Here is a 20,911-nt window from a genome sequence, read left to right on the forward strand (position 1 = left end):
CAAGAATCTCCTACACAGATCCCCCTCCAAGTGGTTGACAATTGTAGCCAGGCACCATTTAGTTCTTCTGGTCTCATGATCATAGAGGCTGAGGATTGTATAGTATACCAGTCCCTTGGATTAATTGTTTCTATGCATCTTTGGTTTTCTTCACTCTTCTTTGATCTGGACAAGGAAAGACCCATTGTTGCATCTAGAAAAGGCTGCTTGCAACCTTTTAAAATCCCAATCACTACTCATAAAAGTAGGACGTGAAACAATGTTTTTGTGTAGTATGTTATATCAATGAACTTGCTGTCCCCTGGGACCATGGTCCCTAGCCCACAGGTCAAACTACTCACTCTCTCCGAGTAAGTGGCTGTGGCCAAGAAGTCACCATGACCTTGTCTGTTGTCAGCTCTACTATATACCTGGACATTCTTAAAGAACATACACATATGCTTGTAGAAACATTGTCTGCCAACCCTATGTGGTCATGGGCACACTCCCCCCCGTCTAGACATACCTGATTGTTCAGCCTGCCCACCCATCTATCCACCTGTAGATCAATATTTGCCTTCCCTAACAATGCAGTACTGTATGTGCAAAAGGGTTCATCTTTGTTGTCTGTATCTCCCATGTACCTCTCTCTGTCTTCCTCTTCCTCAGTGCCACTGTGTTGATCACTAACATTTAGTGCATTGCCTTTGTCTTCACCCAAATCAATACTTGTCTCTACCTATCTAACAGTGTTTCCTCCCCTCCCATCCCATCCCTGGTAACCAACAAAGAAAGTTTCCTCCCATATAAAAACCTTTCCTTGACTTTTCACAATAGTAAACCAAATGCACTGCCATCAAGTCAGACCTGACTCATAGTGACCCGTCCTTGGGTTTCTGAGGTGGTTTCACCACAGAAGTAGATTGCCCAACCTTCCTTCCGAGGAGTGGTTGGTGGGTTTGAACCACCAGCCTTCTGGTTAGCAGCCAGATGCTTTAGGCACTTCGCCATCAGAGCTCCTTTGGACTAATACAATATTTGTCCTTCTGTGATTGACTTATTTCACTCAGCACAATGTCCTCCAAGTTCTTCCAAGTTATGTGGTGTTTTGTCAATTCTACGTCATTCTTTAGAGTTGCATAGTATTCCATTGAATGTATGTACCATAGTTTGGTTATCCATTTGTCAGTTGATGGACATCTAGGTTGTTTCCATCTTTTGGCTATAGTAAATAGTGCTGTGATGAACATGGGTACGCATATATCTCTTCTTGTCCTGGCTCTCACTTCTTTAGGATATATACCTAGTAATGGGATTGCTGGGTCAAATGGTATTTCTAATTCCAACTTTTTAAGGATTCACCATGCTGCTTTCCACAGTGGTTGTATCATTTTACAGTCTCACCAGCAATGTATGAGAGTCCTAATCTCTCCACATTCTCACCAGCATTTGTTATGTTCTGTCTTGTTGAACTTTGCTGTTAGTGCTGGGGCAAGATGGTATCTCACTGTTGTTTTGATTTGCAAATGCAGTCGTCTTGATCTCATATGGATGACTGTTCTCATGAGTGCACGGTCTCCTGATGTTAATGTTCATTTTATAGGCTTATCTATCATATGACTGACAATTGAGTCACAGAAGTGAAATTCAGTTCCTTGCTTGAAGGATCTCATGGCCATAGTCTTGGGGATTCTACCAGTCTTTATCAGACCATTAAACCTTGTCTTTTTATGATTTTGAGTTTTGTTCCACATTTTCCCCACTTTTTCTGGGACCTTTTATTCTGACCCCTTTGAGAATATTCAGCAGTGATAGCCCTAGTTTACTAGATTCAACAGGTCCTGATTCACATGCCTCCCTTGGTCCTCAAAGCCTTTTCCATGAATTTTCTAAAGACTTCCTTGGTCTCTCAACCAGATACTTGGGTTATTTATTTATTTTTTGGGGGGCCTACTTTAACTTTTGATCCATTTCTCCTCCTCCTCTGCCCTTTAGAAGACTTTATTTTTCTGTTAATAATTAGCTCTTAACAATTAAAGACTTGGATATAAAACTTGGCTTTTTTGTCAGACATTTTGAACAACACCTAAGGTTGTTATTTCTAACCTCCATCTGAGCCAACAGTGTAATATGGGTGCTGAAAGAGAGTTCACACAGTCATGCCACTGTAACAGTAACCATTTATTGAGTCCTTTACTCAGTTCCTGACACTATGCTAAGTAGCTTGCATGCATTGTCACATTCAATCCTACCAACAAGTCTATGGAATACACATGGTTATTTTCCCTGTTTGCCAAATAAGAATTATGGACAACATGGTTAAGGTCACAGCAATAGAGTTAACATTGGGGCAGGATCTTCTTGTTCCAAAGCTCAAGTTTAGGAATCCCTGTGGTTCTAATGATCAGTGGTTCGAACCCACCAGCTGCTCCATGGCAGAAAGATGGGGAAGTAGACTTCAGTAAAATTTATAGTATTGGAAACCCAGTGGAGGTTGCTAGGACTCAGAATCAGCTCAGTGGCAGTGAGTTTTGTTTTTTTTTTTTTTGGTGGTTCTAATGGAAGCATTAGTCATTTTAATCATTTTTAAGTATGCAATTCAGTGGGCTTAATTACATTCCCAGGCACTATTTTATAATTTTATCTATATTAACTTATTTAACTCTTATGTCAAAAGAAAAGCCCACCTCTCAATATTTGAAACAATAGTTAGAGCTGAATTTATTGTTTGTTAAGCAAGGGAGAGATACATCTGTGTGAACAAAGAAAGAGTTGCACTTACATAGAGTTTTGTATGGTGTAGAGCTGAGGAATTGGTGGAAAACAGAAGTCAGAATGTGTAGTGCTTGGCAGACTTTCAGATTTGGAAGTGTGGCTCCTAGAGTGAAGTTGTGGCTAATTGGCTGAACCGCAGAAGTCAATAGGCTACAAAAGGGGAAAGGAGAGAGTGAATGAATGGAGAGGAGAGAAAAGGGGAGCCTGAGGCCAGAGACCACACACTCAGATTTGCTTACCTGACTCTATTCTCAAGGTTCATCTTTAGTCCCCACTGTCCTTTCTCCAAGGAGTTCTGGTGGTATATGGTTAAGGCATTAGGCTGCTAACCAGAAGGTCAGTGGTTCAAACTCACTAGCTGCTCCATGAAAGAAAAATGGGGCAGTCTGATTCTGTAAAGATTTATAGCCTTGAAAACCCAATGAGGGTCACTATGAGTCAGAATTGACTTGATGGCAGTGAGTTTTATTGGGCTTTGGTCCTTTCTCCAGTCCATTTATTGTGTTCTGTGTCTATTCCATCCTTGGCCAATGTTATCTCCCGCTCAATGAGGTCTGGTCTCTTGTCTGTGTTATCAAATCATAAAGGCATACAGATAACCTGTGATGGGATCTCAGAGGAGGGAGATATTATCTTTGTTTGGATGGAGGAATGAAAGGAGGGTTTCTTTAATTTAACAGTCAACAAATGTTTATTGAACTCCTACAGATCACTTGACACTTTCAGGTTACTGTGGAAACAACAGGGTATCCAACAAACTCCTACTCTGTTAGAACTTAATTTCTATTACAGAGACAGGTATTTAAACAAATAAATCCTTAAATATAAGTTGTATGTCATATTGTGGTCACTGCTCTGGGGTAAAATAAGGCAGAGAAAGAAGATAGAGGAAAGGTGGCTCTACTGTGGGCAAGGAAAGAGTCACTGAGAAGGCGATGTTTAAGGGAAGACCTCAAAAAACAATAAAGAAACTAATGTGGATGGAGCTGGGTCAGTTGAGAGGACTTTGGTACATGATGAGGTCTGAGGTCCAAGAAAGAATGGGAGAAGGAGATCATTTAGGGCCTTAGAAGTCATTGTAAGTATTTTGACTTTTAGTTTGACCAAATGAGGAATCATTGACTTGTTCTGAGCAGAGGAGATCTACACAAAGGAATAAAGCTATTGTGTTGAGAATAGTCCATAAAAGATGGCAGGCAAGGAAAGAGGCTGGGAAGTTAGTTGGCAAGCTACTGCAGGAATCCAAGCATTTGATGGTGGTTTGGACTCAGGTGATTGGTGTGGAGGTTATGAAAAGTAGTCAGATTCTACATATATTCAAGGAAAAATCTTCCACTCGACCAACTTCATTATTCACTTATAAACTGTAGTGGTTAAAATGGAAATTCTCAATACAGATCTTTAGAAAACCACAGCTTGACCTATTATGGATCCAGTCTGGTCAAATGCGGTGGGGAAGAAGAAACACATTATCAAATGTGGCAACAGAAATAAAATGTACTATCAAGAAAAGAGGCATAATCTAGACTCAACTCTTTGTAGGTTTTTTTTTTTTTTCTCCAAATAGTTTTCCTTCTTAGATAATTGTATGAATTATGGGAATTTCTTGAATTGACTGCTGTGGAGACAGTAATGATTTTAATTTCTCTGCTATTCTGGTTGTAAGTGGATGTTTGACTTTTTATTTTATCGTGTGTGTGTATGTGTGTGTATATCTGTGTGTGTGTGTGTGTGTGTAAGAGAGAAGGTGAGGAGGAAGGAGAGGGAGGGGTGGAGGGAGAGAGAGAGAAAGAAAGAGAAAGATTTTGAGCAGGATGTAAAGCTGCTACTATTCCTTGGGCAATAAAACCCTGAAATCCTACTAATGAGGATAAAAAAAGAAAAGAAAGACCTAACTTTTCTGTGTGTATAATAATAGCACTGCTACTGACATAACCAAAGTCCCCTGAATAAATGCCCTCTTTCCCCCGATTTATTTTTACAACCTAGAGAACATTTCTGGGAAAGTGCCTTCAGGTACAGAGCATCTCCATCTAAAACTCAATCCCAAGGCTTCAACATTTTGCCCTAAAACATGTTAAATACATTCTTTCAAGTGAAAGATAAGTGGAAGTGAAGGATGGAACTAAAATTTATCTTGGAGCTCTGGATGGCTTACCTTTCAGTGTGAGGACAAAAGATTGGTCCTTTGCTACAGATTCCGTCTTTCCCAAATTGGGGAATTTTTCCGTGACATTTCATCTGCCCTCATGGATACCATTGTACTTGCCAATAATAGAGCTAAAGGGTGTATGAAGCCACAGAATTTCACTAGAGCTTTTTAACTTTGAGGATAAGACAGAATCTAAGGCATAAGAAACATAAACACTGTTAGAGCCCCTAGTATGTATAGACATATTTGAAATATGTATAGCTAGAAATATTTTTTCCATTCATAGCCTATCAGCATATTTAAATACGGATTTACAAAGTATAAGGCACTTTGTTAGGTGTTGGATAATAGTTTCAAAAATTGTTTCTGTAAATGGCCATGACTAAATGAACATGTACTTTGCAAGGAGGAGAGAAATACTGATTAGAAAAAGAGAATACCATAGGATCAAAGCTGGTGGCAGCTATTGGTTGAATATCTGGATTAAGTTGCCAGGATTATTTTTGTGGAAGGCTATTTTGGTTAGGCAGTAACCTTTATTCTCAGATATAGATTTCCATGTTGACTTTTAACCTTTAGTTACTGATTGGCAGGTATACAGTCTTGAACATGTTCTGCTCCATCCTTTCATCAAGTTTGAAAAGTTTAAAAGCATTAAAGATATATTTACACACCATGCTAGTCACTTTTTTTAAAAAATCATTCTTTTAGTAGAAGGTGGCTAAGTAGGTTTAGGAATGGGCTTTCAGGGACAAAGCAATTTCTATAATATAAAGGTTGTTTCAACATATGCTTAAAACATAAAATTAAGAGCAGTGACATTTTGATATTGGTTCTTCTTCTTTAGGAATAGTTTACTAAAAGGGAAAATATAATAATCCTTCACAAATTACAAGAGTATGCTTTCATGAAATTGACCTGTTCTTGTGTTTGCAAAGATCTTCTTTGTGCATGTGTTTGAAAGACTTTTGCAATTGTGAGTAAAATAGGTTGAATTTGCATTTCCTGAGCTCCTCCATACTCCCTGATGCTAAACAGAAATTTATTTTTGTGAAGACTTTATAATCTGGTCCAGTTCAACAGAAATTGACTAACATTTACATATACCTACAGGAAGAGGGAACATGTACTGAGAAAAATATATCAATGTGTGTGCCAGCCCTCTAAAAAAGAAGCACTTAGCTCCCCATCTTTGAAGATTTCAGCATTTACTTTCTTGAGGGTGACCATGATCTCCTTCTGTCCTTTCCATAACTCAAATGCATCAAATCCAGGATGATTGCTATACAATTCAGTTTGGTTTTCCAGTCTGGAAAAGCGTCACTGTTTTTTGAGGAAAATGATTTGTCCTCAATCAATGTGGCCAGGTGTCGTTTTGCTATGGATTTTTGTGCAGAGCTTCACCCCAGGGCTCAGAAATGCCATGTGAATTTGCACAAGGAAATGAAAACAGAGGCGGGCTGCCTCAATTATATAGATTGTCTACTCAATCTGCCAGATTCTGAAAAGTAGGTCAAATATAATTTGTATCTTGAAGGGATACGTCCATAGAGTAGTGTTAATTCTAGGTAAATTTGAAAGGGCTCTTTCCCATCTTTTTTCCCAAATTTTTTACCCTCTCCCTCTTACCCCATTTCCTGCTAAAGTGTCTATAATGGGATGGGGCAAAGATTCTAAGGAAATAATCTGATAGCAATCAATCATCTGCACATTTGTGGGAATGACAGTGAATGGTTTATCCTGTTCTAGGGGTAGTTTCTTTCTATGCCGTCTATCTCATTATGGGAGTAAAGGTGTTTACTTTCAACTTCAGACACCATCAGCAGGGAAACAGTGTACAAAATAGTACCTTTCCTGTCAACTCTGAAAGTATGCTAAGTAAATGTCCACCTATTCCAAGTGTTAATTCAGTCAAATACGGGGAAACCTACATAATAAAATAGATTTACTCAGCCCATAAATTGTGAGCTTTCTAGAATTTGCCTTAACTTTATCATGCCATTGGGCACCATAAGAAACCATCCGTTTCAAAGACCAAAATTGTGCTTTTAGGAATTAAAAGAAAGTATGCTAGCTAGAGTTATGATGATGATCATCTTTTTCCCCTCTATTTTGTTGTATTGACTAATTAGATCATTTTCCAAATACAATTTATTTGTGTGCTTCCAGGAGAGGCTGATCAACAAGAGATGAATCCAAGTAAAAAGACTGCTGTTCTCGTGGATGGAGTCGTATTAAATGGTCCCACAACAGATGCAAAAGCAGGAGAAAAATTTGTGGAAGAGGCTTGTAGGCTAATAATGGAAGAGGTGGTTTTGAAGGCTACAGATGTCAATGAGAAGGTAAAATTAGAAGCTTATATCGGGAATCCTTTTCAAATCTGGATGGTCAGATGTAAAGGAAACAGGAAGCACGAGCTTTTCTTTTCTTTGTACCTCTGTTGAAGAGGATGTCCAGATACCAAAGCTTGTGCTTTGCACACAATCCTTCCCTCCCCGATCCAGCATCTACTTTCCTTGAGGGGTTGACTCCTTACTCTGCCAGTTGTCATTTGTTGGGAGATTGGCTGAGACCCCAGACCTTAAGCAGGTGAGGCCATGGAGCCCAGGGGTGGTGTCTCAACCATTCTTGCTTCCACATCTCCTGCCCTTCAACCCCTAAAGATGACAGAAATGTTCCAGATAGCAAGTAGATTTTAAAGAACCTGCTGCTCTGATTTACACACTCCCTAAAAAACATCCTTTGCTCTCCTCTTCTATGTATTTTCTCTCTGTTGCTAGTGAAAATCAAGTAGAAAGTAGAAAAGGATGTGAAAATTTTTATTTATTTGAGGTCCTTAGCAGGAGCTTGTCTGAATTTAGATTGGACATCTTGCTTATTATATCTGAACCCTGACTGATACCAATTACTGGTCCAAAGTTTCAACTCTTGTTGTTGTTATGTGCCATCGAGTCGGACCCGACTCATAGCAACCCCTCCTTGGGTTTCCGAAGATGTATCATTATGGAAGTAGATTGCCCAACCTTTCTTCCGAGGAGTGCCTGGTGGGTCAGGTTCAAATTAAGCTTCAAATTGATATTAGAACTAGTGCTAATAACATAAGTACTCTTGAGAGTTTAAGAGTCCTTGTATGTACCAGACACTGTTCTAATGACAACTAAATATATGATTATGTATTTAAGCATCACAGTAACTCTAAGAAGCAGGTACTATTATTATCCACATTTTAGAAATGAAGAAACTAAAACATGAGGAGGTGAAGTATCTTGTGCAAGATCACTTGGTAAGTGTCAGAGCTGAGATGAACACTAAGCAGTATGGCTTCAGAGTCTCTGCCATAGGCCTCTTAAAATCACTAAATCATCCTTCATTACAGTGATCACTTTTCATATTGGAATTGAATTGGATTACCAACAAAAGGACATTGGAAGAGATTCCTATCCCAATTAAATTAGTCAGAAAAAAATATCGTTTTAAAAATACATTGAATGTGAGATAGTGTTTACTTTGAATTTTTGATCATATGCATTTGAGAAAACTAATAGGAAAATAGACTGAAATGACCCATAAACTTGGAATATCTAGTTAGGTTCAAGGAAAAAGCACTGATGGTATTTCCTACTTAGCCAGATTATGTATTTACATTTGCATATTTTCTGGTCTTCTCTGTACTTGTGAAATAGTTTGCACTCTGCTTACCTTGGAGCATACTGTCCTCTGGCATTTTTTTTTTTTTTTAAATTGGCCTTTATTCAGTCATTAAATATTAATTGTTAGCTATCAGTAAGGCATTATATTAAGGTCTGAGAGATATAAAGAAAAATAAGATAGAGCCCAGCTTTGAACAGAATTTATAGTCTAATTAGAAGGAGAAGTGTTCATTGGAAAATAGAACAGGGTGTCCCAGTGGCAGTGTAATAAATGGTGTGTGATTGGGGTAGACTTTGGAGGTTTGACGGGAATAGGCATGTTGATCTTTCATATGGAATGGGAAGGTCAAGTTAGATTTTAATGGGCAGAGAGGGGTCAAGGAGGGTAGCTGTTTGCTTCTAGTGGTGTTGAGGAAAGCAAGAAGGCAAATAACAGAGAGAACATTGAAAAGGATGAGATGTGTTTATCACAGGACAGGGAAATTTTTGCCTTGAAAGAAGGACTCACATAGAGAACTTTGGGGAGATAAGATGAGAAGGGAAGATTTAAGATCCTGAGCTATCAATTAAAGAACCACAAGTTGATGGCATTGTAGGAGATATGCAGGTTACTCATGTGAAGTTGGATTGAAAGCTGTGTTGTAGTTAGGGGAAGAGGGTGAAGGTTTTGCGCCACTGCTAACTTAGCGTACTTTGTTGGCAACCCAATAGGGTATCATTAAAAGGCGACCTGCAAATATATTCCCTCACTTGGTGACCATTCCAGTAGATATTTTTTCTTAGCCACTTTTTTTTTTTTAATTAAAGTTTCCATTCAGTAAGATTTACCCTTTCTGATGTGTAGTTCTGTAAGTTTTGAAAAGTGCATATAGTTATGTAACCATCACCACAATCCAGATCTATAATTCCATTACCCCTCAAATTGCCTTTGCCCCTCTATACTCAACCCCTCTCCTTACTGCAACCCTTAAGCCACTGTTCTTAGTCTCTGTAATTTTCCAGAATGCCATATATACATAGAATCATATCCTATGTGGCCTTTTAAGTTTTGCTTTTTCTTCTGCAACATGCACTTGTGATTCCTCCAACTTGCTGGCATGTGTAAGTAATCATTCCTTTTGCTTGTCTTCATCACTTTTGAGTAATCTCTGCCTGTCATGGTTATGGAGTTCCTGGGAGGTACAAATGGTTAAGTGCTCAATTCTTAATCAGATATTGATTGTTCAAATGCATCCAGAGGTACCTCAGAAGAAAGACCTGCCGATCTAATTCCAGAAGGTCACAGCCATTGAAAACCCAATGGAAGCACAGAATTACTCTGACATGCATGGGGTTGCCATGAGTTGGAATCAGCTCCACAGAAATTGTTTGCTGGTATTGTTTGTCATGGTTTTAATATCAGGATTTAATTTCATATGTTTTGCACAACTTGAAATCTCCTCCTGCTTCCCTCAACCTCTCAATTTCCAGGCTCCTCAGCCCTTGGCTACTCCTCTGTCTCTCTTCCTTTCCAACTTTTTAAAGAGTTGTCTATACTCACTCACTCCCTCCATTTCCTCACCTCCTACTTCTTCACTTCATAGCAATCTGGTCTCCACTCCCACCTCTCTAAGTCAAACTGCTCTTGCCAAGAACACCTCCTTTTTGATAAATTCCATGAGCACTTCTCAGTCTTTCTCTAATTTGACTTCTTAGCAGTATTTGACAGTGGTGACCACCTTCTCCTTAAATTAAAACATTACTTTTTCCCTTGTGTTTAAAGTGATGAAGTCTCCTAGGATTCTCTTTATGTTTCTGTCCTGTCCTCCCCTTGCAGGTGAGCTCTTCTTCCTTTACCTATTTCTTTAGTGTTGGTGTTGCCCCCCATGAGATCTTGAGCTTCTCCTCATCTGCATAGGTTCTCTCTGAGCCGTATCTTTCATCACTGTAATATTATAGTGTATGCCTAGATTTCCGTCCTTGATGTTTCACAAGAGCTTCAAACGAACTTCCACTCCCTTTTTGGATGTTCTCAAGGAAACTTAGACTAATTATGCTCACAACTCATCATCTCTACCCTGCCCACAACCAGAGCCTTCCCCTGTTGTCCTCATCACCACCATTCACACATATGTGTGTGAACCTTCAAACTTGAGGATCATCCTTGGCTCTTCTCTCTCCCTCACCCTCAACGTATAATTGATTCCCAAGTTACCTTGATTCCACATTTTGAATATCACTAGAAACTAAATACTTCATTCCTACAGCCTTTACCCTCATCCAGACTACCACATTCTTTTGCCTGGCTTTTTGTATTTCTTGTTTTAAATGGAATCTCCACAGAACAACAAGTCCAAAACACAATGTGATCTCAGTATTCACCTGTCTAAACTTTTCATTGGGCTTCTTAGGGCCAACTTCAAACTCTGTTAACATGCCACATAGAGCTCATCATAATCTTTAGCCCTGCTTATCTTTCTATTTATTCATTTATTAATCCATTCAGCATGTATTTACTGACTACTTATTACTTGGCAGGTTCTATGTTAGTTACTTGAGATCATGAACAAACATGGAGATTTCAGCTCTTTTACAGCTTATGTTGGACATAGTTAAAAAGTGAACTATGTATAGTGTATTAGAAGGTGATAAATGCTGTGGGAAAAAGAAGAGTAGAGCAAGTTGGTGGATTGATAGAAATGGGGTAATGGGCGGGTTGTGATTTTAAATATGGGAGCCAGGATTGCTATTATTGAGAAAGTAACATTTGAATAAAACTGTGAAAGAAGTGAGGAAGTTAGCTGTGAGAGTTTGAGGATAGGATATTCCAGGCAGAGAGCACAGCCAGTTCAAAAACTTTAACGTCAAGTATACTTAGTTTGTTAAAGGAACAGCAAGGAGACCAGAGTGGTAGTAGCAGAGTCAGCAAGGAGGAAAGTAATGCTAGAAAAGACCAAAGAGAAAATGCTGCCAGGAGAAACAGATCACATAGGGTATTTTAGGTTATTGTAAGAACTTTATCTTTAATTTTGAAGGAAATGGGGAGCTATTGGAAGTATTTGAGCAGAGGAGTTACCATGGCTTAGGTTCAAAAGGATCACTCTGGCTGCTAGGTTGATGGTAAACTGTAAGGAGACTGCTTAGGAAGCTATTTCAGTATTCCAGCTTTACTTCTTGCCATTCTCTTCTTCAAACTCTGTGCTCTAGCCATACCAGATTTCCTTCATTCTTCAGATGTGCCATGGGCTCCCTTAATTTCAGCTGCTTTTGTTATTATATCTTTGTTGTTGTTGTGATTGCTATTAATTCTGCCTAGGATACCCTTTGTATGACCCCACTGCCCAAATCTTTTTGGTTCACTCTATTCTGATTTTTTGTAACAAGAGATCATTTCTACCAGACAATATTTTTTTACCTTCCAAGTATAAGATGGAGCCCCTAATTTTTTCCTATCATAGCTCTTTTCACATTGAACTATGGTTGCACATTTAGTTCTCTGTCTTCCCCATTTGTCTAAAGCTTTCTGAGGGTAAAGTCTATGATTCTGTTTTCTCAATACCTGGCTTTAGTGAGTGCTCAGCAGGCTGTGTCTGAATCTCCAGGTTTGTGAATGGCAGTCTCCTGAACAACTGAAACAGCTTCTTGACTTGGAGATGAGAGACACAGGGGAGCCACACCACAGGCTATTGGAATTGTGCCAGGATGTCATACGCTACAGTGTCAAAACTAGTAAGAACTTTAATTTATTTGCTGGATCTGACAAGTCCTTACATTTTCTAAAGCTCTTAAGAAAGCTGAGGATGGCTATGTTTCCATGATAAGAAACCTGAATCAAAAATAGTGGTTCTGATATTTTTACTATGACCCATTTAATCTCTGATTATACACAGATTTGTTGTCAAGGTCAAAGATAAATTGATAGGAAAGCTGTTGGCTTTTAGTGATCACACATAAATATCATATGCTTCTTGGCAATACCCATCTTTCATTTATAATCAAGAGCATAACTTAATGATGAATACTTATTGGAAGGGTTATCATATCTTATGTTGGTTCAAAAATGACAAGTCATATTTCGATTTGGTGAATTTGTTAATGAATTTTAAATCTCGATGGCCCAAAATATGCAAAAAAAGAGGATAAAAAGCTAAGACAGTGTCTTTAGCGTAAAGTATTATTTATTTCAAAGATACAGCAGTTCCTCTTTATCTGTGCTTTTGTGTTCTGTGGTTTCAGTTACCCATGCTCAACCATGGTCCAAAGATAATAAAAGGAAAATTTCAAAAATAAACAATTCCTGAGTTCTCAATTATGTACAGTTCTGTATAGCATGATAAAAATCTAGTGCTGTCCTGCTCTGTCCTGCCTGGGACGTGAATCATTCCTTTGTCCAGCACATCTGTGCTGTTTACACTACCCACCCATTAGTCACCTGGTTATCAGATCAACTGGTGGTATTGCAGTGCTTGTGTTCAAGTAACCCTTGTTTTAGTTAATAATTGTTGTGTTTTATTATTGGCTATCATTGTTAATTCCTTACTGTGGCTAATTTATAAATTAAACTTTATCATAAGTATGTATGTATATGAAAAACAGTATGTATGTATAGGCTTTGGTACTATCCATGGTTTCAGGCATCCACTGGAGATCTTGGAATGTACCCCTCTATGAGTATGGGAGGACTACCATATACGTGTGTGTGTGTGTGTGTGTGTATAAACGTATTGGCAATTGATAATTATCCAATTAATTGATCAAATCTGCCAAGATCACAAAATTAAAATCTCTAGGAAAGTATAAGAAAATGAATGCATGGTGAGTTTTCTGTGATTGTTTTGCAATGATGCCATAACCTACTATGATCTTGTATAAATTCGGTGATGTGATATCATTCTGGCAGTGCAGTACTATTCCAACTTGACTGTTAATATCCTATTCATCCAGTGAACATGTTTCAAGAGTGGGAGACTATCATCCCAAAATACACATTTCTGAGTGTGATATAAAGGTAATCTACTGTTTAAGACCATACAGACATTATGCTTTGTGAATTCTGACACTGAACTAAATTTAGTGGAAAGAACATAATAAAATTCTGGCTAAAAATAATTGGATTATATCCCCTTGGGAAAGTCTGGTGTATGTATCAAAAACCCAGTTAGCATTTCAAAAGCGGAGATACATATCTTATTATTATAGTGCATGTCAGAAGTGTAGAATGACATTTAGTGCAGTAGATTTTTTCAGTTTACTGGATATTTTCCATAATGTTACCATAGAAATCAATCATAAATTAACACAGGGCTAAAAAAAAAAAAAAGATCTTATTAAAATTACTTGTAGCAATGTCTAGTTTTCTTTGCCAGATCAGAGGAAGTTTTCCATTTTATTTGAAGAGTCATTTTCTTTTGAAATTTTCCTTTTTTATTGAACTCCTCGTTTAAAGACAGAGGAGAAAAAATAAAACAAAACCCAATGCTGTGAATTGTAATGGTAGATCACTGACTGCAATGGTTCCCAAGTACTCACATTTAGAAACAGACCTCCCGCCTCTTTGTTCTTCGTCATGCTGAGTTTCCTATGTTTGAGAATGTCAAGCCAGTTAGCCTGGTGTTTGGTGTGAATATTCACACTGTGTAAAGCCAAGAACCTTTATAAGACCTTTATATGAGGGGAACAAAAAAAGAAAAGAAGTTTGGAACTAGAAGTTATTTGACTCTTAAAGGCGACTGCCTTTGAAATAAATTGAATGAGAAAGTTGATGTAAGCTGCATGACGAATCACATCTTACTCCATCTACATAATGCCAGGTGCAGTAGTCCAGTCTGAAAACAGAAAAGTCACTCACTGGTAGAGTGAGCCCTGTTGGTCAGTGAAATGTAGTTGAAATTTGGGGAGTTAATGTTGGTATTTTCAGAAGATAAAGGTAGCGGGCTTTGATATATGAACAAACTGTGTTCAAATATTCTATTTCTCAAGGGATTTGGGTTGGGATCTAGGTTGTAGAAAAATAGACCAAGTAAACCAACGGGCTTAAAAGTATGCTCAAATTCTACTTAGAAACTTACTTTCAACATTTTTTTTTCCTTGTGCATGATTAGATTTTGACTTTCTTTTTAAAGTGAGGTATAATTTATATTCAATAAAGTGCACAAATCTTAGGTGCTCATCTCCATAGAATTCTGATATATCTGGACGTGTGTAACCCCTACCTAGACTGAGATATAGAATACTTCCAGAATTCAAAAGGCTCCCTCAAGCCCCTTTCTAGTCAAAAACTTCTTCCCAAAGTTACCCACAATTCTAACTGCTGTCTTCATAGATTAGCCGTGCCTGGTTTTGAATATAATATAAATGGATCCATACCGTATGTACTCTTTTGGGTCTGGCTTCTTTCACTATCTGAAAATTCATTTGTGTTATTATTGTATCAATATTTTTGTTGTTGTTTTTATTGCTGTGTAGATGAATATTCTGTTTAAAAATTTACAGATCACCCACGATTTTTCAACCAACTGTATGCTGGACTTGATTACTATTCTTTGGCCGCTCGGTTTATGACAGAGGCATTAAACCCAAGTGTGTAAGTGCCTTGTTGTTGGAATTTTACACTAAACATAGATTAGAGATTATTTTGTAAGTAGATCAAATTTTATTTCATGAATTTCTATTTAATGGTTCCATGTGTGCAGTGTCATCTAAAATAATGAAAAAGTCTTAATGACAGCAGTGTTCAATGAGCTGCTTCATATAGTAGTATTGTGAGATGGGTAAAGCTGACATTGTTACTTCCATTCAACAGATGAGGAAATTAATGAAGCAACTTATTACACATTCTTTCAATGAAGTGGCATGTCTGTGCTGAGTGCTGGAGATACACTGTAAATAAAAAACCTAGATATTACCCTCATAGAGCATACAATCTGAAGTAAAAAAGAGAACTACCAATCAAAATGTAAAGTTCAAACTCTCATATGAGAGTTCCAGCATGATGCTGGAAATATAAATGTGGGTGGCATTACTTCCTAATTGACAATCCATGGAAGGCTTCTCTGAGGAAGTGACAGCAGAGAGCTGAAGGATGAGTAAGAGTTAATGAGGTGAAATGGGGAGGGATGAGTTTCTAGCAGAGGGATTAGATGTACAAAGGCAATGTGGCAGGAGGCCATATGATGTATCTTATAAACTGAACACCAAATGTGGATATAGCTAAGAGAGCTATAGGGAATGTTATGGAGGATGAGGCTGGATAGATAATAGGCAGATATGCAGGGTCCATTCTAAGCACAGTGAAAAGCCATTGAAGGATTTTAAGTCATTGGGGTGCCGTTTTCTTATTGAAAAGATCATTTTGGCAATATGGAGAAAGAGTAGATGGGTGGGAACCAATTAGAAGGATATTACATTAGTCAGTTGAGAGATCATGGTAGCTTAGACTTGGATGAAAGTGGTGGGACTGGAGATAAAGAAAAAAATGTGTTTAGAAGATAAAACAGAAAGGATTGGATGATGTATTGGATCTTAGGAATGAGGACAAGAAGGAGGTTTTTGGGATGATGGCTGGTATTCTGGTATTTATGTCAGGGTTGATGGCCATGTTATTCATTGAGATTAGAAATATTGGGAGAGGAAACCAAGGGAGATCAAGAATTCAGTTTTCAATTGTGGGCATTTGAGTTTGCAGTGACTTTGAGATATTCAAGAGGATACAGCAGCTAAGCTGAGAGTTATGGCTAGAATTCTGATATCTATGTGGAAAGTATAAATTTAGCAATTATTGGTGAATAGGTGGTAACTGAAATTGTAGTCATTGATAATAACCTCTATGTCACTGATTTTCAACTCTGACAGTTCATGAGAATCAATTTGGGAACTTTAAAAATATATATTTGATACGTAGGCCCCAATCCAGACCAATTAAATCTGAATCTCTAGGGGTGTGTTCAAGCATTGCTATATTTACAAAGCTCACCAAGTGATTTTAATGAGTAGCTAGGACAGAGAAATACTGCCTGGGAGACAGAGTATAGAATGAGGAGAGAAGAGGGCTTAGGACTGGGCCTTGAGGATATCTAGCATTTAATGGCAGGTTGAGGAGGACCAGCATCCAATAGAGAGAGAAGAAGGAGACCATCAGGAGTGTAGACATGGAAACCATGGAGGAGAGTGTACCTAAGAGTAGAATGGGATCAATGACATCATATATTATTGAATAGTTAACTACGGCAAAGACTGAAGAACACCCATTTGCCAAGCAACATGGACACCATTGGTGACATTAGCTAAAGAAGGTTTGGTAGAGTGATGAGAGCAGACACCAGGGTGTAAGGGGTAGAAGAGTAACTGGTAGAAAAGTCGGAATACACAGTAAGACTACACGACACTTTGAACTTTTCTTGGTATGTTCTAGGTTTTCTAACTTCTGTCTGCGTTCTTTTATCTGAAATAATTATATTAATTATAATTATAAAAAATAAATAAGTCTTCATTTAAAAATCAATTTTGCTTGAGAAGATTTCTGAATCATATTTTATCCATACAATTTGTTTTCAGAGCCAAGGATGAGCGTGCATTGTTATTACTATTTTATTAATCAGTGGACAGAAAGAAAATTATGAACTATGAAAACCCAGGTCCTAGCAGGTGCTAAGCTGAACAATCCACTTGAAATATGGCCATATGGCCATGAATGCCATTTATATTGCCTTCTCCTCCATCTCCAGTTTATTAGCAAGTTTATAGTTGGACCAGCTTTCAAAGAGAGCTTTAATATTAACTTTTTTTTTTCTTACAAAAAGTGAACAATTAGCTCATTTGTACTTACAGGTACACATAAAGTATATGCTTTTTCACCACTCTCGGAATTTAAAACTGGCTTTGTAGCAGTTTGTAGAATGACAATGTCTGCAGAGTGCTTGGCACATAGTAGGGGCTCAATATTTTACCTCCTTCCCACAGCTTTCCCTCCAGATGTTACAATAATTGCAATAAATTCTGTGACTATAAATCTAAATGTGTCTGCTTAACTCATATTTAGAGTACACATTTATTCAAATACAATTTGAAGTAATCACCTAATTGAGAGGGAGATTATAGATATTTCATCACCCTCAAGTTATCTAGAGAGAGAAAAGACTCAAACATGGCAAAACATGGCACAGTAGCTATTGTAGTCTGGGTTCCCTGACAAGCAGACTCCATGTGGAGTATAGTTAGTACAATGTTTGTTAAGGATACCTTTGGGATCATCATCAGTGGATGGGAGGGAAGAGAAGTAGGAATGGGCAGAGGTAGGAGTCAAGCTGAGATGCAGGCTCAGTGACAGCCCAGGCTGACCACATGGAGATCTCTGGAGCCAGAATGACCCTTCGGAGTGGTCCCAAGTTGAACCCAGATGGGCAGGCCTTTGCACGTCAGTAATCAGGTGTAGACCCTTACAGGAAGGGGTGTGGCCTTCAGGGAGGTGCCTTGCTTCTTCTGAGGCATTCCCTAAAGTGCTGACATGGCAATGCTCTCTGACAACAACACTCCAGCCCCTGGAGCAGCAAATCCTTCATTGATAGGGGATATAGGTGGTGTCTTTGCAGTGATGTCAGCCATTTAATGAGAGGTCCCCCTAGAGCTCTTCCCATTTGTGCAAGCACAGGCAGTGAGATGGAGAAAGCCCTACCTGAGAACAGGTAGTCTCCAGTTAGGTAAGTGAGAACTGACTGTTAACATACTAATGTACTCATGGCCCCCCAAAAAGCCCACCAAGTCAATTCCAACTCATAGCAACCCCCGGGGAATTCCAAGGCTGTAAATCTTTACAGAAGTAGATCACCTCATCTTCCTCCCACGGAACAGCTGGTGGGTTTGAACTGCCAATCTTTTGTTTAGTAGCCAAATGTCTTACCCACTATGCCACTTGAGCTCCTTTTACTCATGAGAGTAACTTAATAAAACCTGGTTACCATGGCAATGACTTTTTGTAACCAGCATCCAAAGCACACCTGAGGGAGTAAAATGGCTACTGCTCATGGTTAATGCAAAGAATTCAAATGTACTACCTTTATCTCTCCCAATGGATTTCAAATGCAGTCTGATGAAGTATCTTGTGTATCTGCAAGGTCGCTGGCTACTGGTATTTATCTCACCATGACTAGCACTGTCACTGGTTGCATATCTCTGTTTCTAATGGATAACTTTCCAACGGCTTCACCTACACTTCAACAGCCAGGTGGTTTGATAAAACTTTATATGCATTTCTTGGGACACCACAGGGATGGTTTGACTCTAGTCATAGAAGTGAAGTGTTTTTTATATCTATCTAGTTATACGTATGAGGTGTCCCCAGTGTTTCTGTTAGTGGAAGAAGCGGTACTGAAGAAAATGATTGAATTTATTGGCTGGAAAGAAGGGGATGGAATATTTAACCCAGGTAAGTGCAATTAGTTATTGCCATCACCCTTCCATTATGAGCGCCTACAAACTAGTTTATCCATATCCTATGAAAACCAAACCCACTGCCATTGAGTTGATTCTGACTCAGAGCAACCTTTCGTGACAGAGTAGAACTGCCCCATAGGGTTTCTAAGGTGGCAAATCTTTATGGAAGCAGACTGCCTCATCTTTCTTCCATAGAACAGATGGTAATTTCAAACTACTGACCTTTTGATTAGCAGCCGAATGCTTTGACCACTAATGCCATGTCCTGTAACAGGAACTAAAACTCCCTGTAGATTTACGTGTTACAAAAAGTTGGATATTAATAATGATATTTGATGAGAATCTAGCTTGTGCCTTTCTAGAGAATGATAATATTTCCACAAATACTAAACAGATTGTCATACAAGTGCAGTTTCTGCAGTTGAGGGTTTGTAGCTAACAACAATGAATTTATTGCTATTGGGAGTTTGGAAGGGCTACAATAATTCGCTCAAGTTTTTAAAATCAGTTTTACTTGAGAATGTTTCTGAATCTCGTTTTGTTTATCCTTAGGATCCTTTTATGGAGTTGAGGACAGACCATGTAGTTTTACTTTTATGTCATTGATCTGGTAATAGAATGAACATTATTAACTATGGAGACTTGAGTCCAGACAGGTCTCCTGGCCCTAATTCTAGAGCCTATAGATGGAAACTTTTTGTTTGGAAAAACTCTGGCATGAGAGAATAGACTAGAATATTTCTCTTTGCTGAGATTGGAAACAAGGAAGTTTCTCAATGGAATATTCAGAGTAACAGGGAGGACAAGTTCAGATGACTTTCATAGTAATTTGTGCCTTTTGTGCTTTACATTGTATTCAGCAATTGTTGTTGTTGTTGTTATGTGCCATCGAGTCGTACCCGGCTCCTAGCGACTCCTCCTTGGGTTTCCAAGGCAGTATCACTATGGAAGTAGATTGCCCCATCTTCCTTCCGAGGAGTGGCTGGTGGGTTTGAACCGCCAGCCACTTGTTAGCAGTCAAGTGCCTTAGGCACTACGCTACCAGAGCTCTCATTCAGCAATTGGGGAGCTGTAACTTTATGCTATCAATATGATATTTCAATTTTGTTTTCACAGGTGGTTCAGTGTCCAACATGTATGCGATGAACTTAGCTAGATACAAATATTGTCCTGATATTAAGGAAAAGGGGCTGTCTGGGTTGCCAAGATTAGTCCTTTTCACGTCTGCAGAGGTAAAAAAAATAAAAATTATTATTATTATTCTTGATATCAGGTGTATATTTTATGACACTGCAATATTTAAGTGCAATTGTGTATTTGAAGACTTCTGATGTGATTTTATAATCTTCCTGTGTGACTAATATGTCTAAATATAACATAGTATCTCATTCCAAAGGAAAAATCTGATGGAGTTGTTGTTGTAACCTCTGGCCACCCAATTTTTCACATCACCTTTGTTTAAATGTTATAGTCTGTAACATTTTTCTTTGAGGAAAGAGAACACTTAATTTGAAAGTGCTATCTCTTTCTATGTATCTCTTCTTTGAGTGTATTTATTACAGCTAGATGATTGCTACTGATCTAGGCTATGTCTTCTCCTCCTCACATTTCCTTGTAAAATTGATTGCTTTGGGTAGCTAATATAAACCTTTTGTATATTCCTTTTCAAGGGGAAAAAGAGATAACTAGTCACAATGAACATCACACACACAAACACAATTGAATGTGGCCACAATTCCCTTGTCTCTTATTTTACTCTCCACTAAGTCAGAGGTCAAAGAGTGGTTAAAGTGCATTAGCTTTGTGCTAGGCTGCCTGGATTTAAATCCTATATCCACCATTTACTGTCTGAGCAACCTTGGCCAAATTGATTAACATTTCTATGCCTCAGTTTCCTAATCTGTACAAGTAAGTGTATCAGTTAGCTCTTCTTATCCAACATATCATC

At 38.3% G+C, this 20,911-nt stretch overlaps 1 protein-coding gene across 1 annotated transcript in view; it reads left to right on the forward strand.

The window, feature by feature from the left end:
• The first annotated feature begins 7,080 nt into the window (after positions 1-7,080).
• GADL1 (glutamate decarboxylase like 1) overlaps positions 7,081-20,911 on the forward strand; it is a 181,975-nt gene continuing 168,144 nt past the window's right edge. Inside the window, exons 1-5 of the mRNA XM_007957364.1 lie at positions 7,081-7,248; positions 12,138-12,264; positions 15,028-15,118; positions 18,849-18,955; positions 20,080-20,195. Of these exons, the coding sequence (XP_007955555.1) occupies positions 7,096-7,248; positions 12,138-12,264; positions 15,028-15,118; positions 18,849-18,955; positions 20,080-20,195 (594 nt within the window). The 5' untranslated portion in view covers positions 7,081-7,095. The remainder of the gene's footprint in view (positions 7,249-12,137; positions 12,265-15,027; positions 15,119-18,848; positions 18,956-20,079; positions 20,196-20,911) is intronic.

This window comes from Orycteropus afer, unplaced genomic scaffold, assembly GCF_000298275.1.
Source record: "Orycteropus afer afer isolate SDZICR_OR568_19922 unplaced genomic scaffold, OryAfe1.0 scaffold00734, whole genome shotgun sequence".
NCBI classification, from domain to species: Eukaryota; Metazoa; Chordata; class Mammalia; order Tubulidentata; family Orycteropodidae; genus Orycteropus; species Orycteropus afer.